The sequence below is a fragment of the Gymnoscopelus braueri genome (genome assembly GCF_963280865.1).
Source record: "Gymnoscopelus braueri genome assembly, chromosome: 13".
NCBI lineage: Eukaryota > Metazoa > Chordata > Actinopteri > Myctophiformes > Myctophidae > Gymnoscopelus > Gymnoscopelus braueri.
Window position 1 is genome coordinate 24,051,432 of NC_137615.1, and position 17,448 is coordinate 24,068,879.

General features: G+C 39.3%; 2 protein-coding genes across 2 annotated transcripts; both read right to left on the minus strand.

The window, feature by feature from the left end:
- Positions 1-2,272: 2,272 nt before the first annotated feature.
- On the minus strand, positions 2,273-5,023 carry ndufa4a (NDUFA4 mitochondrial complex associated a). Its single transcript, XM_080446736.1, has 4 exons — positions 4,866-5,023; positions 3,915-4,003; positions 3,286-3,346; positions 2,273-2,577 (listed from the first exon to the last, which is right to left on the minus strand). The coding sequence occupies exons 1-4, from the start codon at positions 4,905-4,907 to the stop codon at positions 2,521-2,523; spliced, it is 249 nt and encodes an 82-aa protein (XP_080302862.1). The 5' UTR covers positions 4,908-5,023; the 3' UTR covers positions 2,273-2,520.
- A 3,668-nt stretch (positions 5,024-8,691) lies between these two features.
- slc35b1 (solute carrier family 35 member B1) lies at positions 8,692-17,447 on the minus strand (the record flags this gene model as incomplete). The annotated part of the gene is made up of 9 exons (XM_080448217.1): positions 8,692-9,361; positions 9,834-9,987; positions 11,390-11,496; positions 14,510-14,636; positions 15,404-15,561; positions 16,034-16,064; positions 16,200-16,330; positions 16,589-16,692; positions 17,404-17,447. Coding segments are annotated over 9 exons (906 nt in total), but the record flags the coding sequence as incomplete, so codon positions are not given.
- Position 17,448: the final 1 nt, after the last annotated feature.

Here is a 17,448-nt window from a genome sequence, read left to right on the forward strand (position 1 = left end):
TTGACCTCTGTTTGTTCTCAATCTTTTCAGGCTGTGACCCCCAAAATAATCATATTTGAACTGGGGACCACCACCCTGACAAGCACTTGGAATGTAGGAGTTGAGGCATTACATTTAGTACACTTTAGAAATAGCAGATACCCTGTATACACATATACTGCATGTTGGTGTGTTTACTTTTGAGTGAGAAAACAATGTTGCATATCAAGCAAATCATTTGGGGACCCCCTGGGGGTCCCTACCCATAGGTTGAGAACCACTGATCTAGCTCAGTGATTCTCAACCTTTTAAATTTCAATGACCCCCAATTTCATAAGCATTAGGCCACAATATTCCAATTTGAATGTTTTATTTGTGAGACCCAAATCCAAGAACATTTGATGATTTGGTCCAATATAGTCTGTCATTTTGTCCAGAATTTATTTACTGTATATATACTGTATGAACTATATATATATATATATATATATATATATATATATTAGTGAAACTCTGATCAAAATAGCCATTCTTGTACGTTTTCTAGTTGCATTTACTTTAAATATCAATAATTTACTGGATACCTGGAGCACCCTCACAAATCCCTGGGGGGCCCTGGACTCCATGTTTTAAACTAGCATGTATAGTGGGAAGGATTAGCAGAGAGCCAGTGACAAGCAGGGCCAACTACTACATATACCTTTTATTAAATGACTTAAAACATAAGATCAATAATTAATTTAATTAGTAAAATTATCCTAAGCCAATATATTTTAGCCAACCAAAGCAGCAAAACATTAAGGTGTCACATACTGTACTGTTTTCTCCAACCAAAAAAAAACTCAAAACAAATAAATAGCACATTTTTAGACCACCTTTATACAAACATGTTAACTATTTGATATTCACCTTAAATTTACTCAAAATTCTAATGATTTTATGCAATATCTTGAAGAAATTGCTTTTCAGATCACAATACTCTAATGAAGGTATTGAATGATGAACTTCAGCCATTTGGCATTTAAGAATTTCCCTCAGGATCAATAAAGGTATCTATAAGGTATCTATAACCAATGCTCATTTTGGAAAATTCTTCAAGAGACTTAAAAGATGTTTTGCTACACCACATTCAAACTTTGCTTCATCCTAATTTAATATATATTTTTATTTATATTTTTAAGTAAACAAGTAAAATTCTGAGGAACGAAAATAATAATTTACAATGAAGAAAGTCTTGAATCTTGTCCATAATATCCATATTTTTTTCCAGAAAGACTACTTCTGTTGTTGCAATTATCAAAAAGGGAGTCGGGAAAAACAGACATGCCAGAGGTTAAGAGTAAGTCAAAGTCAAAATGTACCATGAAATTGCTGTTGTAGGCATATTGTGATGAAAGTTAACTTTCAGTTCTGTTGAGAGGAAATAAAGTGTAAAAGGTAAGAGATGGCACACTCAAGCCTTGAGAGGGTAGGTGAAGTTCTGGACGTGGGTTTCTATTCAAATGTGAAGGTCTCCTTGACATTTTCTGCATTGCGTTGGCTGCTCATCCTTGTCGCATTTTTCCATGCTGGAGATGAACAGCATGACCTGTTGACATTTACAAACTCATCTGGCAGAGAGCGATGGCATTCTATAAGGAGAAACACCTCGGTGCATTCCTGTATCTGTGCCTCGTCTGCTGTACTTGAGTTTACTCTGGGACAACAAATCATTGCTTTACTCACCAAATATAAATCAACCTTTTCAGAGAGTGCAATGTTGTCTTTTAGGTTCACCTTCCTGAGAGCTATTTACAGTAGGTCTTATAACACATCATAAGCCAACACAGACGGTACACTAATGCTGCAGTGCAGCACTGGGCAGATGGTTAGGTCATGTGAATGAACAAAACACATGCAGAGCTGCACTAACAAGCTTCCTGAACTATCGTGTCTACCACCAGAGGGAGCCGGGTGTTTTGTTGTGAGCAGGATCAAGTATGGTATGTAGTATCACCCATGCAGATAAGGCCCTGGACAGTGGCCAAGAATACAGTGTCATAAAATAAAGTGACAGCTGGGTTAAGGGAGGACAAAGGTGGCATGAGGTGAGTGCAGAGCCCTTATAGTAACACGACCAGAGCATAATGCATTGACTGTAAACAACATGTGGAATGGGTAGTGTCACAGCAGTGCTGACAAGAATCTTCAGAGTATCCTCAACAGTGAAAGGACATCTGAGTCAGGAATGTGATGTAATGTGAAACAAAACAAAGATGTCCATCAAACAGTGAGTAAAAATAAAGGAGACTGGTTCTTTTCTCTGTTATGTAGGAGACTCCTTAAACTTTATTAGACAACCACAAAGAGTGAGAAAAGAGACATTGGTTCAAAAAAAGTCAATGGGATGCAAGAAACAAATGGATAAAACAGAATATTGTGCGGTTTTTGCCTCTTTACATCCATTTTGTCTAGGGAAGGAGTTCAAAGGAGAGGGTGATGTGCGGATCGCTAGTTCTTTTCTCAAGCTTTTGGTCCAGTTCCCTGCCAGCAGATAAGATCTTAGAAGTCAGGACCGTTCTTCTTCAGCTTACTGTAGTCCATGTTAACTGAGTAAAACTGAGAGGGGGGAAAAGAATTTCAAGACCAATAATGCAAAAACATAATGGCACTGTGGTGCTCAGTGCATACTGCATAGTCATCTCAGGTCAGTGTCAGTTTATTGTTTTGCCGTGAGAAACAGTGAGAACATTCTGTAAAAATCTACAAGCTCACAATGCACTACGATGTGTTGTGATCTTGTAGATCGGATATTGTCGTGAAAATATTTGGTGTACTGTACAGGGAAAAAGGAGGGGACCTAGCAGACATATAGGGTTTATGACTTTAAAAACAAATTAGGCAAGTTCTTTTATTTCAACGCACAGAGGCAAGAACCCTGTACTGTAGAGGTTTTACTAAAAGTGAAAGTCTATAAAGAAAAACTAAATGTCAACGATCAAATCACACGCTTGACAATGCTAGTCACTGAAATGTTAAGATAAGTAACTTCATAACCAATTCATAGTTTGTTTTTGAACCTTCATCCGATAATAGAGGGCCTGACAGGCTCAGCTCCTGCTCCTAACCTCAACTCATAAAGTGACAAACTAGCTAATTTCATCATTCGATGTGTTAAGTTAACCAGATAAAGCCATATGATACATTTAGTGCAGTGATTATCCACAAGCTCAGGAATATTCAAGGAAAAACTTGATTTAAAAAAAGGACATTACAACTTTAAAATGTATCTGATGATGTGCTCCAAGTAAAGTGTGTGAATCTCACCTTGTACTGATCAGTGGGGGACATCTTGCTCCATGGCTCTGGGTTGTTCTTCTTGTCCCAGCTGTATAGACAGCGAAAGAGACAGGTGAACAAATGCACCATTATTGAATATATACACTGAGGACATTGTACCTGCAAGTTTACAGCAGTAATGGTATCACAATTAGTAACATTCTGCATTACTTGGATCAATATTGACATGATGCGTCTTCATTTCTGCCACTTTAAATTGTGGCACATATGGAGGAATCATGCTGCGTTCACGCTAGCGGCGACAAAGCAAACAGGCTACAAGTAATTTCCAATGGAAGACAGGGACATGAAGCTACAAACAGAAGCCTGACACTTGTCACTGTGTGAAGGTACAAAAAAGTGCTCCAATGACGCAATAAAGCATCAGTCATGTTTTTGTTTCACTATTTCCACTCCCCTTCTCTCTCCCTACAATTCCTGCTCTGTTCCATAAAAGGAAGATAACCTCATTCTTGCCGTTAACCAGTTTAAACCTACTCTTTTCATTGACGCAGTGTGGCTTGAGCACACTTCCAACAGCAACTTGGCAATGAAGCAGGCCACACTTGATCATTTTGTAGCAACTACCCCACTCTAGATGAGATAACAGTCCTTACCAGACTTCAGGGTTCCTGAGGCCCAGGCGAGCGAGGTACGCCATGGACATTACTCCCCCACCAGCAATGAAGAAGAAAAGGGGGATCAACTGTTGGCAAAAAAAAACACCATGGGTAAGGACCTTTCATTATTAAGAGTTTAGTTGCTGTAATGAACAAATGTCAACTACTGACATAACAAGCAATAAGATTCAATACTACATTTGTTACATTTCAAACGCTAGTACACAAGTCAAATTTGGTTCTGTTCCTCGACATTGCTATTTATAGCAAAAAGGCAGTTCAAATATTTACAGAACCTAATGAAAGTGAATACATATTGAAATAATTTATCACGAGGAGGCGCTAGTCCATCCATAAAGAGGTAAAGAAATGTGACCCAAATACATTCTGTCCTCAAGTCACCCATTGCCCTTCAAGTTCATACACAGCTGTCACGTGACGTCGTGGGCCCCAAATGTCTGCTAAAAGTCCACTCGTTCCTACATTATTCTATTGCAGTAATTCTTTATGATAGCAAATAGTACACCGATAGTAATAATGTGGCTCTTAAAATGCCATGTTATTTCATATTGAAGTTGACGATAACAATCGTTGTTCTGTACACTAACTTGCTAACTAGTAGCTGCTGCAGCAAGGCCCCTACAGCTAATGATTTGCCAACAACAGCAGCAGACGCTATGACCTGATTTGACTCCATAGTCAGCATCAGTTGCCAACAAACGAACACGACAAAACAGTTAACATACACGTATAATAGAAAGAGTAGAGGTAGCTATTCATAAATATTATTCCAACGTTAGTGGAAGTCATATAGCTAGAACTCGTTAACACTAGCAGCTTCCACTAGCTATGCTAGTTAATGCTAACCTAGAAAGTAACTCAACACCCTGGGATGTCTCGCCAGTGTCTGTAGTGTTGTATTCATTTAACAACATAAACAGTACTTACAGCTGGATGGTTCTTCATTTGTTTAGAGAGTGTCGCAATCATTGTGTCGTCTGCGCTTTGATTCTCTCCCAAAAGAACAGGATTTAACCGCGGGTCGAGTCAGACCTGAGCTCTCTGCAGTCTGTGATGGATCTGTTAGACTGCGTCTCGTATCAATTCAATCCTCCTAGGAGATTGCAGATCCGGTCTAGAGCGGATACTGTGTGTGTGTGTGTGTGTGTGTGTGTGTGTGTGTGTGTGTGTGTGTGTGCGTGTGTGCGTGTGTGTGTGTGTGTGTGCGTACGTGTGACCACGCGCGTGCGTGTGCAGTGTGTGCAGTAGGCGGGCTCTATACCGGATCTGAAATAGAAACTAGGCTTCTACAATCTACAGGTGCGGAAAGCCTGCTGACGTGAGGTTAAGCCCGCGCCGAAAATAGCCGACCTACAAGCTCTCAACGAGTCGAAACAAATAACGCTTGTGATTGATTGATTGATGATTGAATACTTTATTAATCTATTGCTAATAGTACAGAGGTACGATTTTACAATGATTGTTAAAAGGATAACATTGTTTCCATTGTGGTCATCATGTCTGTATTCAATTCATCAAGAAACCTGCAGTGAGTTTGCAGGTCGGCTATTTTATGTGTCTAGCGCCGTTGGGCTTGTTTTTCTGTAAAGTTGCTGGTTGCAGCTTAAGTGTAGTTGCTTATTTGGGCTTGTTTCCCATTGTCGCTTTAACTGGTTTAAACCAGTGGTTCTCAAACATGTTCACGTCAAGGACCACCAAATTAATATGGATTATTTTTTGTGCACCAAAACGGTTTTATTACTTTTATATAAAATATATACTAAGTTTCGCAGAACCCGAGACATATTTCACTTTCAAACATGTTTGAAAGGGATATCCCTTTAAGCAGCTTTCTTCTTGAATCAGGGGCGCCGATGACGTGGGGGCGTCGGGGCTAGCGCCCCCACAGTCAATTGGTCAGCCCCCTCATGAATCTCAGATGTCAGGCTCAAATTTACAGTACCATTACTATTACCATTACTATAGCGGGGCGCAGATAGGTGTTAACGCGCCGTTGACACCTAGAACAATAGCCCAGACAGAGAAACGGCTCGGGGCGGGGGGGGCGGGGCTATTGCGGCTCGAAAAATCGAACACAACTTGTTTAGACCAGGGGGACTCGGCACCAAGCGTCATGTGAACCATGGCTATGGCTGTGTGCTAAACATGTTCTGCAGGTTTTGGCTCTGCCGTGTGCCCTTATTGAAATGAAGGGTCGCTATGCTGTGTCCCTTGACTCCCTCGTCCTGTGTGCACTAACAGTCACTCACTGCATGCACTGAATACCAGTGGTGGAAAAAGTACTAAAATGTTTTACTTAAACAAAAGTATAAATTCTGCGGTGTAAAAATACTCTATTACAAGTAAAAGTAAGGTATTCAAAATGTACTTGAGTAAAAGTAGAAAAGTATTGGTATCAAAATGTATTTAAAGTACCAAAAGTAAAAGTACTCATTATGCAGAAGGTCCCATTTCACAAGTTTTCAAACGTGTAAAATGTATACAAATTCTTTGAAAATAGCAGATCTACAAGCTCACAACGCATCGCAAATCTGCTATTTTCAAATTGCCAAAGTATATATACTGTATAAGTGGTTTTGTAATAATAATAATCAAAATCTACAAAGTAACTATAGTAAATAAAGTTATCAAATAATTGTAGTGGAGTAAAAGTACAATATTTGTCTATATGTAGTGGAGTAGAAGTAACTATAGGCTACTACTAAAATAAGTACTTTTATTTAAGTAAAACATTTGAGGATGGGACACACTGAAGGATGGGTAGAGTGTTGTTAATGTTGTTTTATGGTCATTTAATGAATTAATTAAGCAAAAAAAATCGCGCGCGCTTCGCGCGCCTACATGCCCGCGACGCAGTGGGTGGAGGGGGGGGGGGGGGCGGGGGGGAAGGGGGGGGGGGGGGGGCGAGTGGTGGTCAAGTTCAGCCCCCATGGTCGCGCACAAAAGTCAGCGCCCCTGTCTTGAATTGATTAACCTAGGTCCTCAGAGTAACTACAAGGGGTCCTCCAAATCATTGTGTGATAGGAATCCCCCCCCCCTTTTTTTTATTTTATGTTTTACATTAACGAACCCTAGCATCCCTAATCTGGGTGGAACATTAGCCGAAAATAGCAGATCTACAAGCTCACAGTAGATCGGCTATTTTCGGCAAAATAGTTTAGTGTCGAGGGAGAAAAGAGCAGACCAAGTACTACAGAGTGAAAGGTCAAGTTTTCTAAGCATTGACGGTTTAAGTGGTTAAATGTCTGAATACACATTAACATGATTCCAACATACTACTGATGATAATGCTGTCAAACAAGTCTATGAAACTATCAATTAAATCTATGAAAAGGTTTAATCTGCAACTCAATTTCATACAATATGTAGTAGTGGGCAGGGGCGCCGATGACGTGGGGGCGTCGGGGCTAGCGCCCCCACAGTCAATTGGTCAGCCCCCTCATGAATCTCAGATGTCAGGCTCAAATTTACAGTACCATTACTATTACCATTACTATAGCGGGGCGCAGATAGGTGTTAACGCGCCGTTGACACCTAGAACAATAGCCCAGACAGAGAAACGGCTCGGGGCGGGGGGGGCGGGGCTATTGCGGCTCGAAAAATCGAACACAACTTGTTTAGACCAGGGGGACTCGGCACCAAGCGTCATGTGAACCATGGCTATGGCTGTGTGCTAAACATGTTCTGCAGGTTTTGGCTCTGCCGTGTGCCCTTATTGAAATGAAGGGTCGCTATGCTGTGTCCCTTGACTCCCTCGTCCTGTGTGCACTAACAGTCACTCACTGCATGCACTGAATACCAGTAGTGGAAAAAGTACTAAAATGTTTTACTTAAACAAAAGTATAAATTCTGCGGTGTAAAAATACTCTATTACAAGTAAAAGTAAGGTATTCAAAATGTACTTGAGTAAAAGTAGAAAAGTATTGGTATCAAAATGTATTTAAAGTACCAAAAGTAAAAGTACTCATTATGCAGAAGGTCCCATTTCACAAGTTTTCAAACGTGTAAAATGTATACAAATTCTTTGAAAATAGCAGATCTACAAGCTCACAACGCATCGCAAATCTGCTATTTTCAAATTGCCAAAGTATATATACTGTATAAGTGGTTTTGTAATAATAATAATCAAAATCTACAAAGTAACTATAGTAAATAAAGTTATCAAATAATTGTAGTGGAGTAAAAGTACAATATTTGTCTATATGTAGTGGAGTAGAAGTAACTATAGGCTACTACTAAAATAAGTACTTTTATTTAAGTAAAACATTTGAGGATGGGACACACTGAAGGATGGGTAGAGTGTTGTTAATGTTGTTTTATGGTCATTTAATGAATTAATTAAGCAAAAAAAATCGCGCGCGCTTCGCGCGCCTACATGCCCGCGACGCAGTGGGTGGAGGGGGGGGGGGGCGGGGGGGAAGGGGGGGGGGGGGGCGAGTGGTGGTCAAGTTCAGCCCCCATGGTCGCGCACAAAAGTCAGCGCCCCTGGTAGTGGGGGGTCCCAGCTTCATCTCTCTCTCTCTCAGCTAAGGGTCCTTGGCCTGAAAAACGTTGAAGTCCCCTGGCCTGTTTAACTGCCTATATCCCGAGAGGGGTCGCTGTTGTGCTACAAATCCATGAGCTGCGTCAAGTTTCATACTTGAACAAACAAGACAATAGTTATAGGTTGGTATCATGAAATAATTTATTTCACTTTCCCTTTTATGACAAGTAATTTTCCACTTCTGAAAAAAGAACCAATAGTAAGAGTGAACATAATTAACCATTTATATTTGATGAGAAATTACAATACATGATTTGATTTGTTTAAGACACTGTTTAAGACACTGTATTTCTAGTGACTGACAATTTAATGTAAACTCCATTCAGTGGCTTGTTTTGTATCAAAGAATAACTAGCAAAATCTTTGTAACCCAGACATGTCTATGAAATGTATGTTGAAATGTAGTTTTATAGGCTTTTAGTTTGTTGTCCATCCAGAGGCTGCAGTTTTCAAAAACATTCATAATTAATCCATTATCTTTTTCCAAAAATGTTTTCATCCATTCAATATTCTTCAAAGGCATGATATTTGCTGATCTAAATGGGCATGTTACGGCCTCCGTCTACAGTCAAATTTGAAAAATATGTATTTTCAACATATCCAAAGTATGCTATATACAATATAAGATAGAGTTGGAAACTATTGGGCTTTGCCCTTCAACTTAAAAAAATAAAAACATCTGAAACAAATCATAGGCAAACTTGCCTATACTGGATGTCTTACGAAAATAAGATACTGGCTTTAGAGTGATGTGCAATTCAGCCTTCAGCTAGTGTTCCTCTTGTTTATTGTTGTCTTCTTTGGGACGTTCGTTACATGTTCCACTTGCTTTATGTTGTCTTCTTTGGGACCTTGCCAAATTTGGCATCCAGTCCAAGACCTTAAATGAGAAAACACAACATATTAATAAGGTTGAGCATTTTAACAGATTAAAGCAGATTAATTAATGTTCAAACTGTATTCCCAGAATTCAGTTTGAAACAAAGCCACGGAAGTATGCTCCAAAACATACACATGTTGCATGGTCCTAGCGCCCAGGTTATTTTGTATAGCAACAACATTGTCAGAAACGGCACGTATCAACTTTGAAATACATAAATACATTTCCGATGCCTTTTTCATTTTGGTGCGAGTGTTGGGGGCAGACACCTGCGACTAAAAATATGTTTAGAGTAGTTGTCAAAAACACATTTATGTAGGATGGTTGATGTGAAATATATGCCATATACAAATAACTTTAGTTTAATTGAAATAGTTATTCAGTATGACTTTCTACTCAACCAGAAAGGCACCACAAAAAGGCTAAACCAGTGACATTAAAACCATAAGGTTTTAAGAGCGTTAATTCTCACCAAGGAACACCAGGACTGTTCCGACCCACTGTATGGAATTTATGACATTTCCAAACAGAATGACAGAGCCGAGGATGGTGAAAAACTTCCTTGTGGTGGTGACGATGGAACAGGTGAGAGGCCCGAAGTACACCACTGTCATGAAGATAAAGGTCTAGTGGAGGAAGGGAAGACATTTTAGATTCTCAGAGGATGCACCCCAAAACAAACATTTAAGTATTAGTGTCTCACAACAAAACTGTAAAATATTAATTTACTCAAATGTATAATATTTCATTTACTTTAACCATTCATCCTGCTGTAATATGCCGTTAATATATATATAATATACATAGCTGTTATATGGAATGTTATTGGAAGGAGAAAGCAGAGGGCAAGAGGGCATGGCAGCTTTGCTGTTCATGCCCTTCTAACAAATGTTAGAAGATGTCTTATTCCTTTGCCCTGCGTGGTTAAATAAAAATCTCCTCAGAACAAAACAAGTGTTGTTTTCGTTGACATGATTTAGTTAACGCCCCTTTTTGTCATGACGAAGACGAGACGATGACGAGCTAAATATAGCTCTTTGATGACTAAAATATGACGAGACGCATGTGTGTTTTTCGCCGACGAGACGGGACGAAATCTTTATTGGGTAGTTTATCGGACGTTCAAAATGCATTAAAAGCTCAATATTGTAGCGACCCTGTTTTTCAGTGTGTTTCTATGGGGGATAGCTGGGCAATCATAGGGATTGGGTGCGAGGCCGGTGTTTCGGGGCCGTGCGTAGTACATGTGCAGGAAGTGAATGTTATGCTGGTTGAGGCACGCTGCTATTTTTGCAAGGGTAAGTGAACTGCAACAAGTCCTTTTAACAAATCATATACATTTGCCAACATAAGTCAATATTACTCGACGATTGGCCCGTGGTAACTTTCTTAGTAGCAGCTTAATAAAGTTTTGGCAGGGGCTGGCAGGTATGGCCTAGGCCAGTGTTTCCCAAACTTTTTAGCTCAAGACCCAAAAGAGAAATTAGTTTGCCTGCGACCCAAACAAGTGAAAACAGCAGATTTGCGAGCTCACAACGCCTCGCGAGCTTGTAGATCTGCTATTTTCACCATGTCTTAAACTTTAAAAAAATATATTTATGGAAATTTGTTTATTTTATTTTATTTATGAAATACATACGCTGAAATACATCTAGGCTATTCTATTTTCTGAACATGCAGTATTTTGTGTGAATAATGTGTTGTAAAACAAGTTGTATTGCATTATCCCTTAATGTCCCAAAATGTGATATATTTTATGATAATATTAGCACAGTCACATCTTAAATCCAATGCCTGTACTTTCCTAATTAAATTAGTTTAAATACATTATTTTATTGTATTTCACTAAAACTAATGACTATAACCTTTGAGTTTTTGTTGACTAAAACTAGACTAAAAACTATGAGAATAGAAATGACTAAACTCTGACTAAAACAAATAACATTTTCATGGAAGCACATTCCAAAAGACTCAAACTAAATCCGAGCGCAATCAATGTCAAATGCATGTGCATGAATGAATACACACCTGGCCCAAAGCACTGGTTAATCCAAACAGCGCAATGTTGTAGATGATACTGGGATAGCGTTCTGTAAAGCTCAGAAACTCCCATACCTCCCCGGTCGTCAATACCACTGAAAACAATGTGTGTCAACAGAAATTAATGTCAATCTCATCAATCTGACAGAACAAAATACAGAACAATTGCATTCAATGCATTTCATTGCATTGAATTAAATAGGCTAAAATAGATCTGATTACAAAGTGTGGTCGCAGGGCGCTACCTAGTGGTGACAGCAGTTGAGCGTCACAGAAAAATGATTTGGGATTAAAGAAGAGGAGAATTAGAGCAATGGATGCATTTCCCCGCACACAGCAGGGTTACCCCATGAAGCCTTTTATTATTTTTGTTTTTGTGGCATTCCTAAAACAATAATTTGATGACGTGTGTATTTCCGGTAGGAGACACAAATAATCTACTTTGTGTCTCCTACCGGATACATTAGCCGGTAGGAGACGGGAATCAAATTATTAGCTTAGGAATGCGACAAAAACAAAAAATAATCCATGGATTCAAGGCTTCATAGGGTGTGCAATTGATAGAAAATAAGTCATTTTTTGGGTGAACTCCTCCTTTAAGGTCGTATCTGAGCTAACAGCTGGGACCACCAGGGGACAATAACGATTTCATTCTCTCATTATCATATAATGTAAATAGGCGCCAGACTTTCAAGACCTCCACTGTGTTCTGTCTAGTAGGCTCATAACTGGATTTAAATTTGTCTGGCCCTGTCTGGTTAGCGATGGGTACAAAGCATCACGATTGCAATCTATGAAAAAGTGTGGAAGCAGCCAATTAATTCAGATTATGAACCACTCAGATTATCCTTATGTTATTTACCGAGATAATGGGCAGATCACCACTCAAACATTGTAAGATGAGGTTTGTCTTGCTCTTGTCCGAGGCTTTATGAAACATGTATGTAAATTACCCCTTGATCTCTCTTAACACATTGATTGCCAAGAACGAGTTAACTCGTTTTTAGAATCCATCACTTGATTGCCTAGATCGAGTTAACTCGTCTTTAGGGGAAAAAAAATTGTTTTTTTTTATTTTTTTATTTGACCCAAAGACCAAGGAGATATGATTTGTCGAAGATCTAGACTCCCATCCACTTCCTTGTTAACTTAAAACTTAAAAATGTTGTATCTCAGCTCCTGAGTTGACTTTTTTTTTTCAATGTAAAAACCCTGGCATGAAAATGCAAAAAATCTGAAATAATTCAGGCAATCAATGTGTTAAAGGAGAATTTTGGACTAAAGTTTTCTTACCTTTTCTATGACGTTATGATATCTTAGGATGAATGGTACAGTAGAAAAATTTCATAACTCCACCCCTGAGCCGCCACAGCTTAAAAGGTGCGCGGATAGGCCTTAGGTTAGATCACATATTTTAATAGCTTTTTTTTAAAAAAAAAAAATTGTGAGATCTGACGTTCATAGTGACAGAACACTGTCCCAAAAAAAAAAAAAAAAAAAAAAAAACAGAAGGCTCGCTAGACGTGATTGAAATCTCGAGATTTCAATTTCGTCTAGCGAGAGTTCTGTTTTTTTGTTTTGTTTTTTTGGGTTGCATAGTGTTCTGTCACTATGAAAGTCAGATCTCACCAATTTTTTTTTAAAAAAGCTATAATGCCAGTCGCGTAGATCTACGCGAACCTATTTAAAGCCGCAGCGTGCCAGTCGCGTAGATCTACGCGAACCGCCGATTCCCATTGATATTGCCCCAGGTGCACTTTCCGAAATTTTTTGATCCATTTCCGTTTCCGGTTTCCGGTCGGAAACGGAATTATTCGGGTTCCGGTTTTTTCGATCGTATCCGCTTCCTGTCTGGGATCCTGTTTAAAACTCGATTTTCTCGGTTGTTGTTTTTCTCCTCGCTGATCACTGTTTACCGTTGATCTGCTCTATCTTCAAGATGGCGGCACGGATTTGGAAACTGTTTTCGCTGGCCGTTTCTCACAGATCCGCTGTGTGTTTAGAACCAAATGAACGCGCACTTTTAACTTATTTAGCGAGGTCTGTGGCGACATGAAAAAAACAAAAAAACAACAATAAAACGCTGGCACTGGTGAGTACATTATGAGATTAAACTCTGGCATGGAATGTGTTAAGATATGTGATCTAACCTAAGGCCTATCCGCGCACCTTTTAAGCTGTGGCGGCTCAGGGGTGGAGTTATGAAAATTTTCTACTGTACCATTCATCCTAAGATATCATAACGTCATAGAAAAGGTAAGAAAACTTTAGTCCAAAATTCTCCTTTAAGTTAAAACATTACTTTATTCAGATGCAGTTCTTTGATTAGTTTTATTTGTCTTCTATAGGGCAATGGCAGTGCATGCAATGCTTTCCAGAAGATGTCAGAAATTGGTAGTGATGACAGCCTCCTTGATTTCATTGATAATTGGTTTGTTACTTACAGCTGATTGAAACTGTATTTCCATGTTTGTGACTACTTAAATGGTCATTAACATGTGTGAGTTCTGAGAGTGTCTGGCTGAGAATCAGCAACAAGAAGAACACGCACATCCAAACAATGTTAGACCTGGAACACCAATACGTAACTATAATTTCAATCCGGGAACCCCTTTTTGGTGTAGTTTTTGTTGTATATAGCTAAATTAAGTGAATAAAAAGTGAAAAGAAAAGTTTTTCAGAAATCTTAGGTCAGGATTTAGAAGCCGTTTTTAGAATCGGCCTCAGGTCTAAATAGGTTAAAAAAACAGGTGCAGGGCAGAAGTGAACAACAGTAGAAAAATAGAATCCGCACACTGGAATATGTTCCAAAGGTAAAGGATTTATTACCACAGAAAATGTGACGTTTCACAAATGTCACATTTGCGGACTCAATTTTTCTAGGGCTGCAAGAGTCAAGTTTGCACCCTGGTCTGTTCCCTATCCGGGGAATGGACAATAATCTGACGGAAAGGCAAAGATTTCCCATTGAGATAGATCGTGTCGTGTTAATGGCCCATCTCCAGCATTAAACAATCTGATTTATACATTGTTAGTTATAGAGAGAAAATAGAAGGTGCTATGAAGTAGTAACCCATCCATGTTTGGCAGAGAAGGTAGTTGACTTACCTGCTCCCAGCACCAAGGTGGACCATAAGTTAATGTTCAGCATCATGTGATAGGGACTCGTCTGGAAGCGAGCCCTCATGTGGTCCTGGGCCACGCCAGTCAAACCGTCCATTGTAAGAGAGAGCAGCTATGACATGGGGAGGATACTTTCAGATCAGTATTCCTTTAATGTTGGACATTTCATGGACATACAACAATCATTGTTAGATGCATCCAAACGAAAATTCTTGGCCAAAACTGAAACACTTGGCCAAATACCGAAATACTAACCGAAGGCATACCAGCAGTCCTTCGATTTTCTTTTTTTTCATTGATTTTCTTTTTCCTTTCTGCCCCCCATGACTTGACTCTGTTGTGTTTACTAACCGAGCCAATGTTTTGTACCAATGCTATCATAGCTGTGACTCTGTTGTGTGTTTACTAACCTTGCCTGAAAACATTTATCAAATAAAACCCGAAATCTGTAAAATAATTGTAATAAGATTGTAAGAAATCTAGGCTATATAGGCCTACTAGTACTGTCAATTACTGAATTTATTGAATATATTTGTGTTAATATATTTTGCATAGAAAGTAGTGTTTTTTCAATTACCTTTTTCATTATTTTTTTCCCCCCCAAACAAAATCAGAAAAGCGTCCCTAGTTATTGTGACAACAGGCAAACTGGGATATAAAGTATGATATAATATATAATTAAACTTTCATTGGTCCAGGGAAAGCCCAGACACTCTTCAAGCCTGGGAGCTGCCTAGTATAACCATGCCTCAGTGATGGAGGGGAGAGAGCTTCTCATTATCTAATTTTTTTTCTCAGGGAATTCAAATTGATATGCTCACAACTCAATTTCTCTAACTGCCTGGTTGATTAAGAGGTTGATGTGAAGAGTGCACTCACCAGCAAAATCTCACCAAAGCCAAATATATGGTCATCTGAAGTTGTGCTCTTGTTGGGTTTGTAGAGGAACAGAGCCACACCACTCACAATCAACAGAACACACAGGTACTTGGCCAGGGGGTACCTCTTCTTCAGTATAGTCACACCAAGGATCATCACTGAAAGAGCAAGCACACGGGAATATAACACACAGCTTTTAGCAATGTCAAAGGTTCGGGTGCATTAACATCAATAGCCCTGAGAGTGGAACATAGATAAGGCACTTAAAATGTGTGTGTCAATCTGTGAACAACAAGAGATGACCTTCGGTAGAAAGTATTGATAACATAGCCTGTAACTTTCCACACATGCTCACCATATGGAAAATCAGTCAGTGCAAATGTACTTAAAGCATTGTTTCCGTGTGTGTGTGTGTGTGTGTGTGTGTGTGTGTGTGTGTGTGTGTGTGTGTGTGTGTGTGTGTGTGTGTGTGTGTGTGTGTGTGTGTGTGTGTGTGTGTGTGTGTGTGTGTGTGTGTGTGTGTGTGTGTGTGTGTGTGTGTGTGTTTATTTATAGTGACACAGGACACTGCTTTCTTCAAAAAGCAAAGGAACATGGTAAGCCAGACATAAAAATTGATATCTAGCATACCTGGTATGGGCTTGCACGACTTCCCCAACACCTACAGTTTCATAAGAAAGACAATTATTCACAGTCCAAAACCACCACACAATTAAATACTAAATGATGTACAGTCAGGAGGGTTCATCTAAATAAACGTACTGGATCCTCTACAAATCTAATAAGACAGGCTCACCTGCGTGGGGTAGTTGACATACAGTAGGGCAGAGTTACTGGACACCATAGCACCAAGATAGGACAGGGAACACAACCCATAGATCCAGCTCTTGGTGTGGTCCGGGCTGGAGCCCTCAAAAAAATGGATCACTGGGGATGAAGAAGAGGAATGGAGGAAAAATTGTCAAACATAATATGCTGCTGCCTTTAAATGTAAGGGTGGAAACCTGAAATTGTTATGAATGAATTAAACTATTCGGTGTAGTATCAGTTAAGATTTTCCAGAATCCTATACAAATGTCAAAGGTTGTAGTGAAAATTACACCTCATAGTTTTCCCTCAGAGGCTATAATGTGGTGGTGTCATGCTTCCTGGTCCCTGTGGCTATTCTTTACATCATGTACTCACAGAGTTTAGCAAACACAGAATTGATGATGCACTGGATGAAGACCAGTGTTTGGGCAAATCGGAAGGTCTCCTTCTCGTCACCATCGCCATAGTGTCCCCGAGTGCTGAATGACCGAGAGAAACAGCGACAGTGATTATGACCACAGGTAGCAATGGTCAAGAAAATCAAACACAAAAGGAGTTAAAGGAATCTAAATGTCATATAATAATAATATGCAAAGTAAGTACATTCATTGTACAGTTTGAAGAGCAGCGCCTGGGTGAGACACTGGTTACAAGTCACCATATGTAACATGTAATATAATCTCTGTCCCTCTAGCGACCTCGGCAGCAACAGACCATGTGTCATGCTCTTTCACACACTGTAGGAGCCTTGGATCAAGACTATCATAGATGTATTTTATCAAGTCTAAAATGCATCTATGACAGTCTTGATCCAAGGCTAGTAGCTAGAGAAACATGAACATCAAATCTGGTCACTAATTGCTTATAGATCCATATTTGATTTGACCAACACAGTAAAATCCTCAGTAATTGTATACATTTTTATCTGATAGTGTACATAATGTAACGAAATGGACCAGAGTCCATTTTTTTTACATGTGTACACTCAGATTTGGATTTTACTGTCCATTTGGTTACATGTGTAGTGTACATGCAGATTTGGATTTTACTGTCCATTTGGTTACATGTGTACATTCAGATTTGGATTTTACAGTAATTTGGTTACATGTATACATTCAGATTTGGATTTTACAGTCCATTTGGTTACATGTGTACACTCAGAGTTTGCAGTGTAACCAGCAGCAACTTACATGGTCTCCTGCAATATGCCGTAGTAGAAATAACAAACGAAGACC

Bases quoted from the DNA above. Each gene is read 5' to 3' on its own strand.
- ndufa4a (XM_080446736.1), bottom strand. From the start codon at position 4,907: ATGATTGCGACACTCTCTAAACAAATGAAGAACCATCCAGCT. The intron at 3,347-3,914 runs GTAAGGACTGTT...CTGTCTATACAG, and splicing joins CTCAGGAACCCTGAAGTCTG to CTGGGACAAGAAGAACAACC. The intron at 2,578-3,285 runs GTGAGATTCACA...CCCCCCTCTCAG, and splicing joins CCCCCACTGATCAGTACAAG to TTTTACTCAGTTAACATGGA.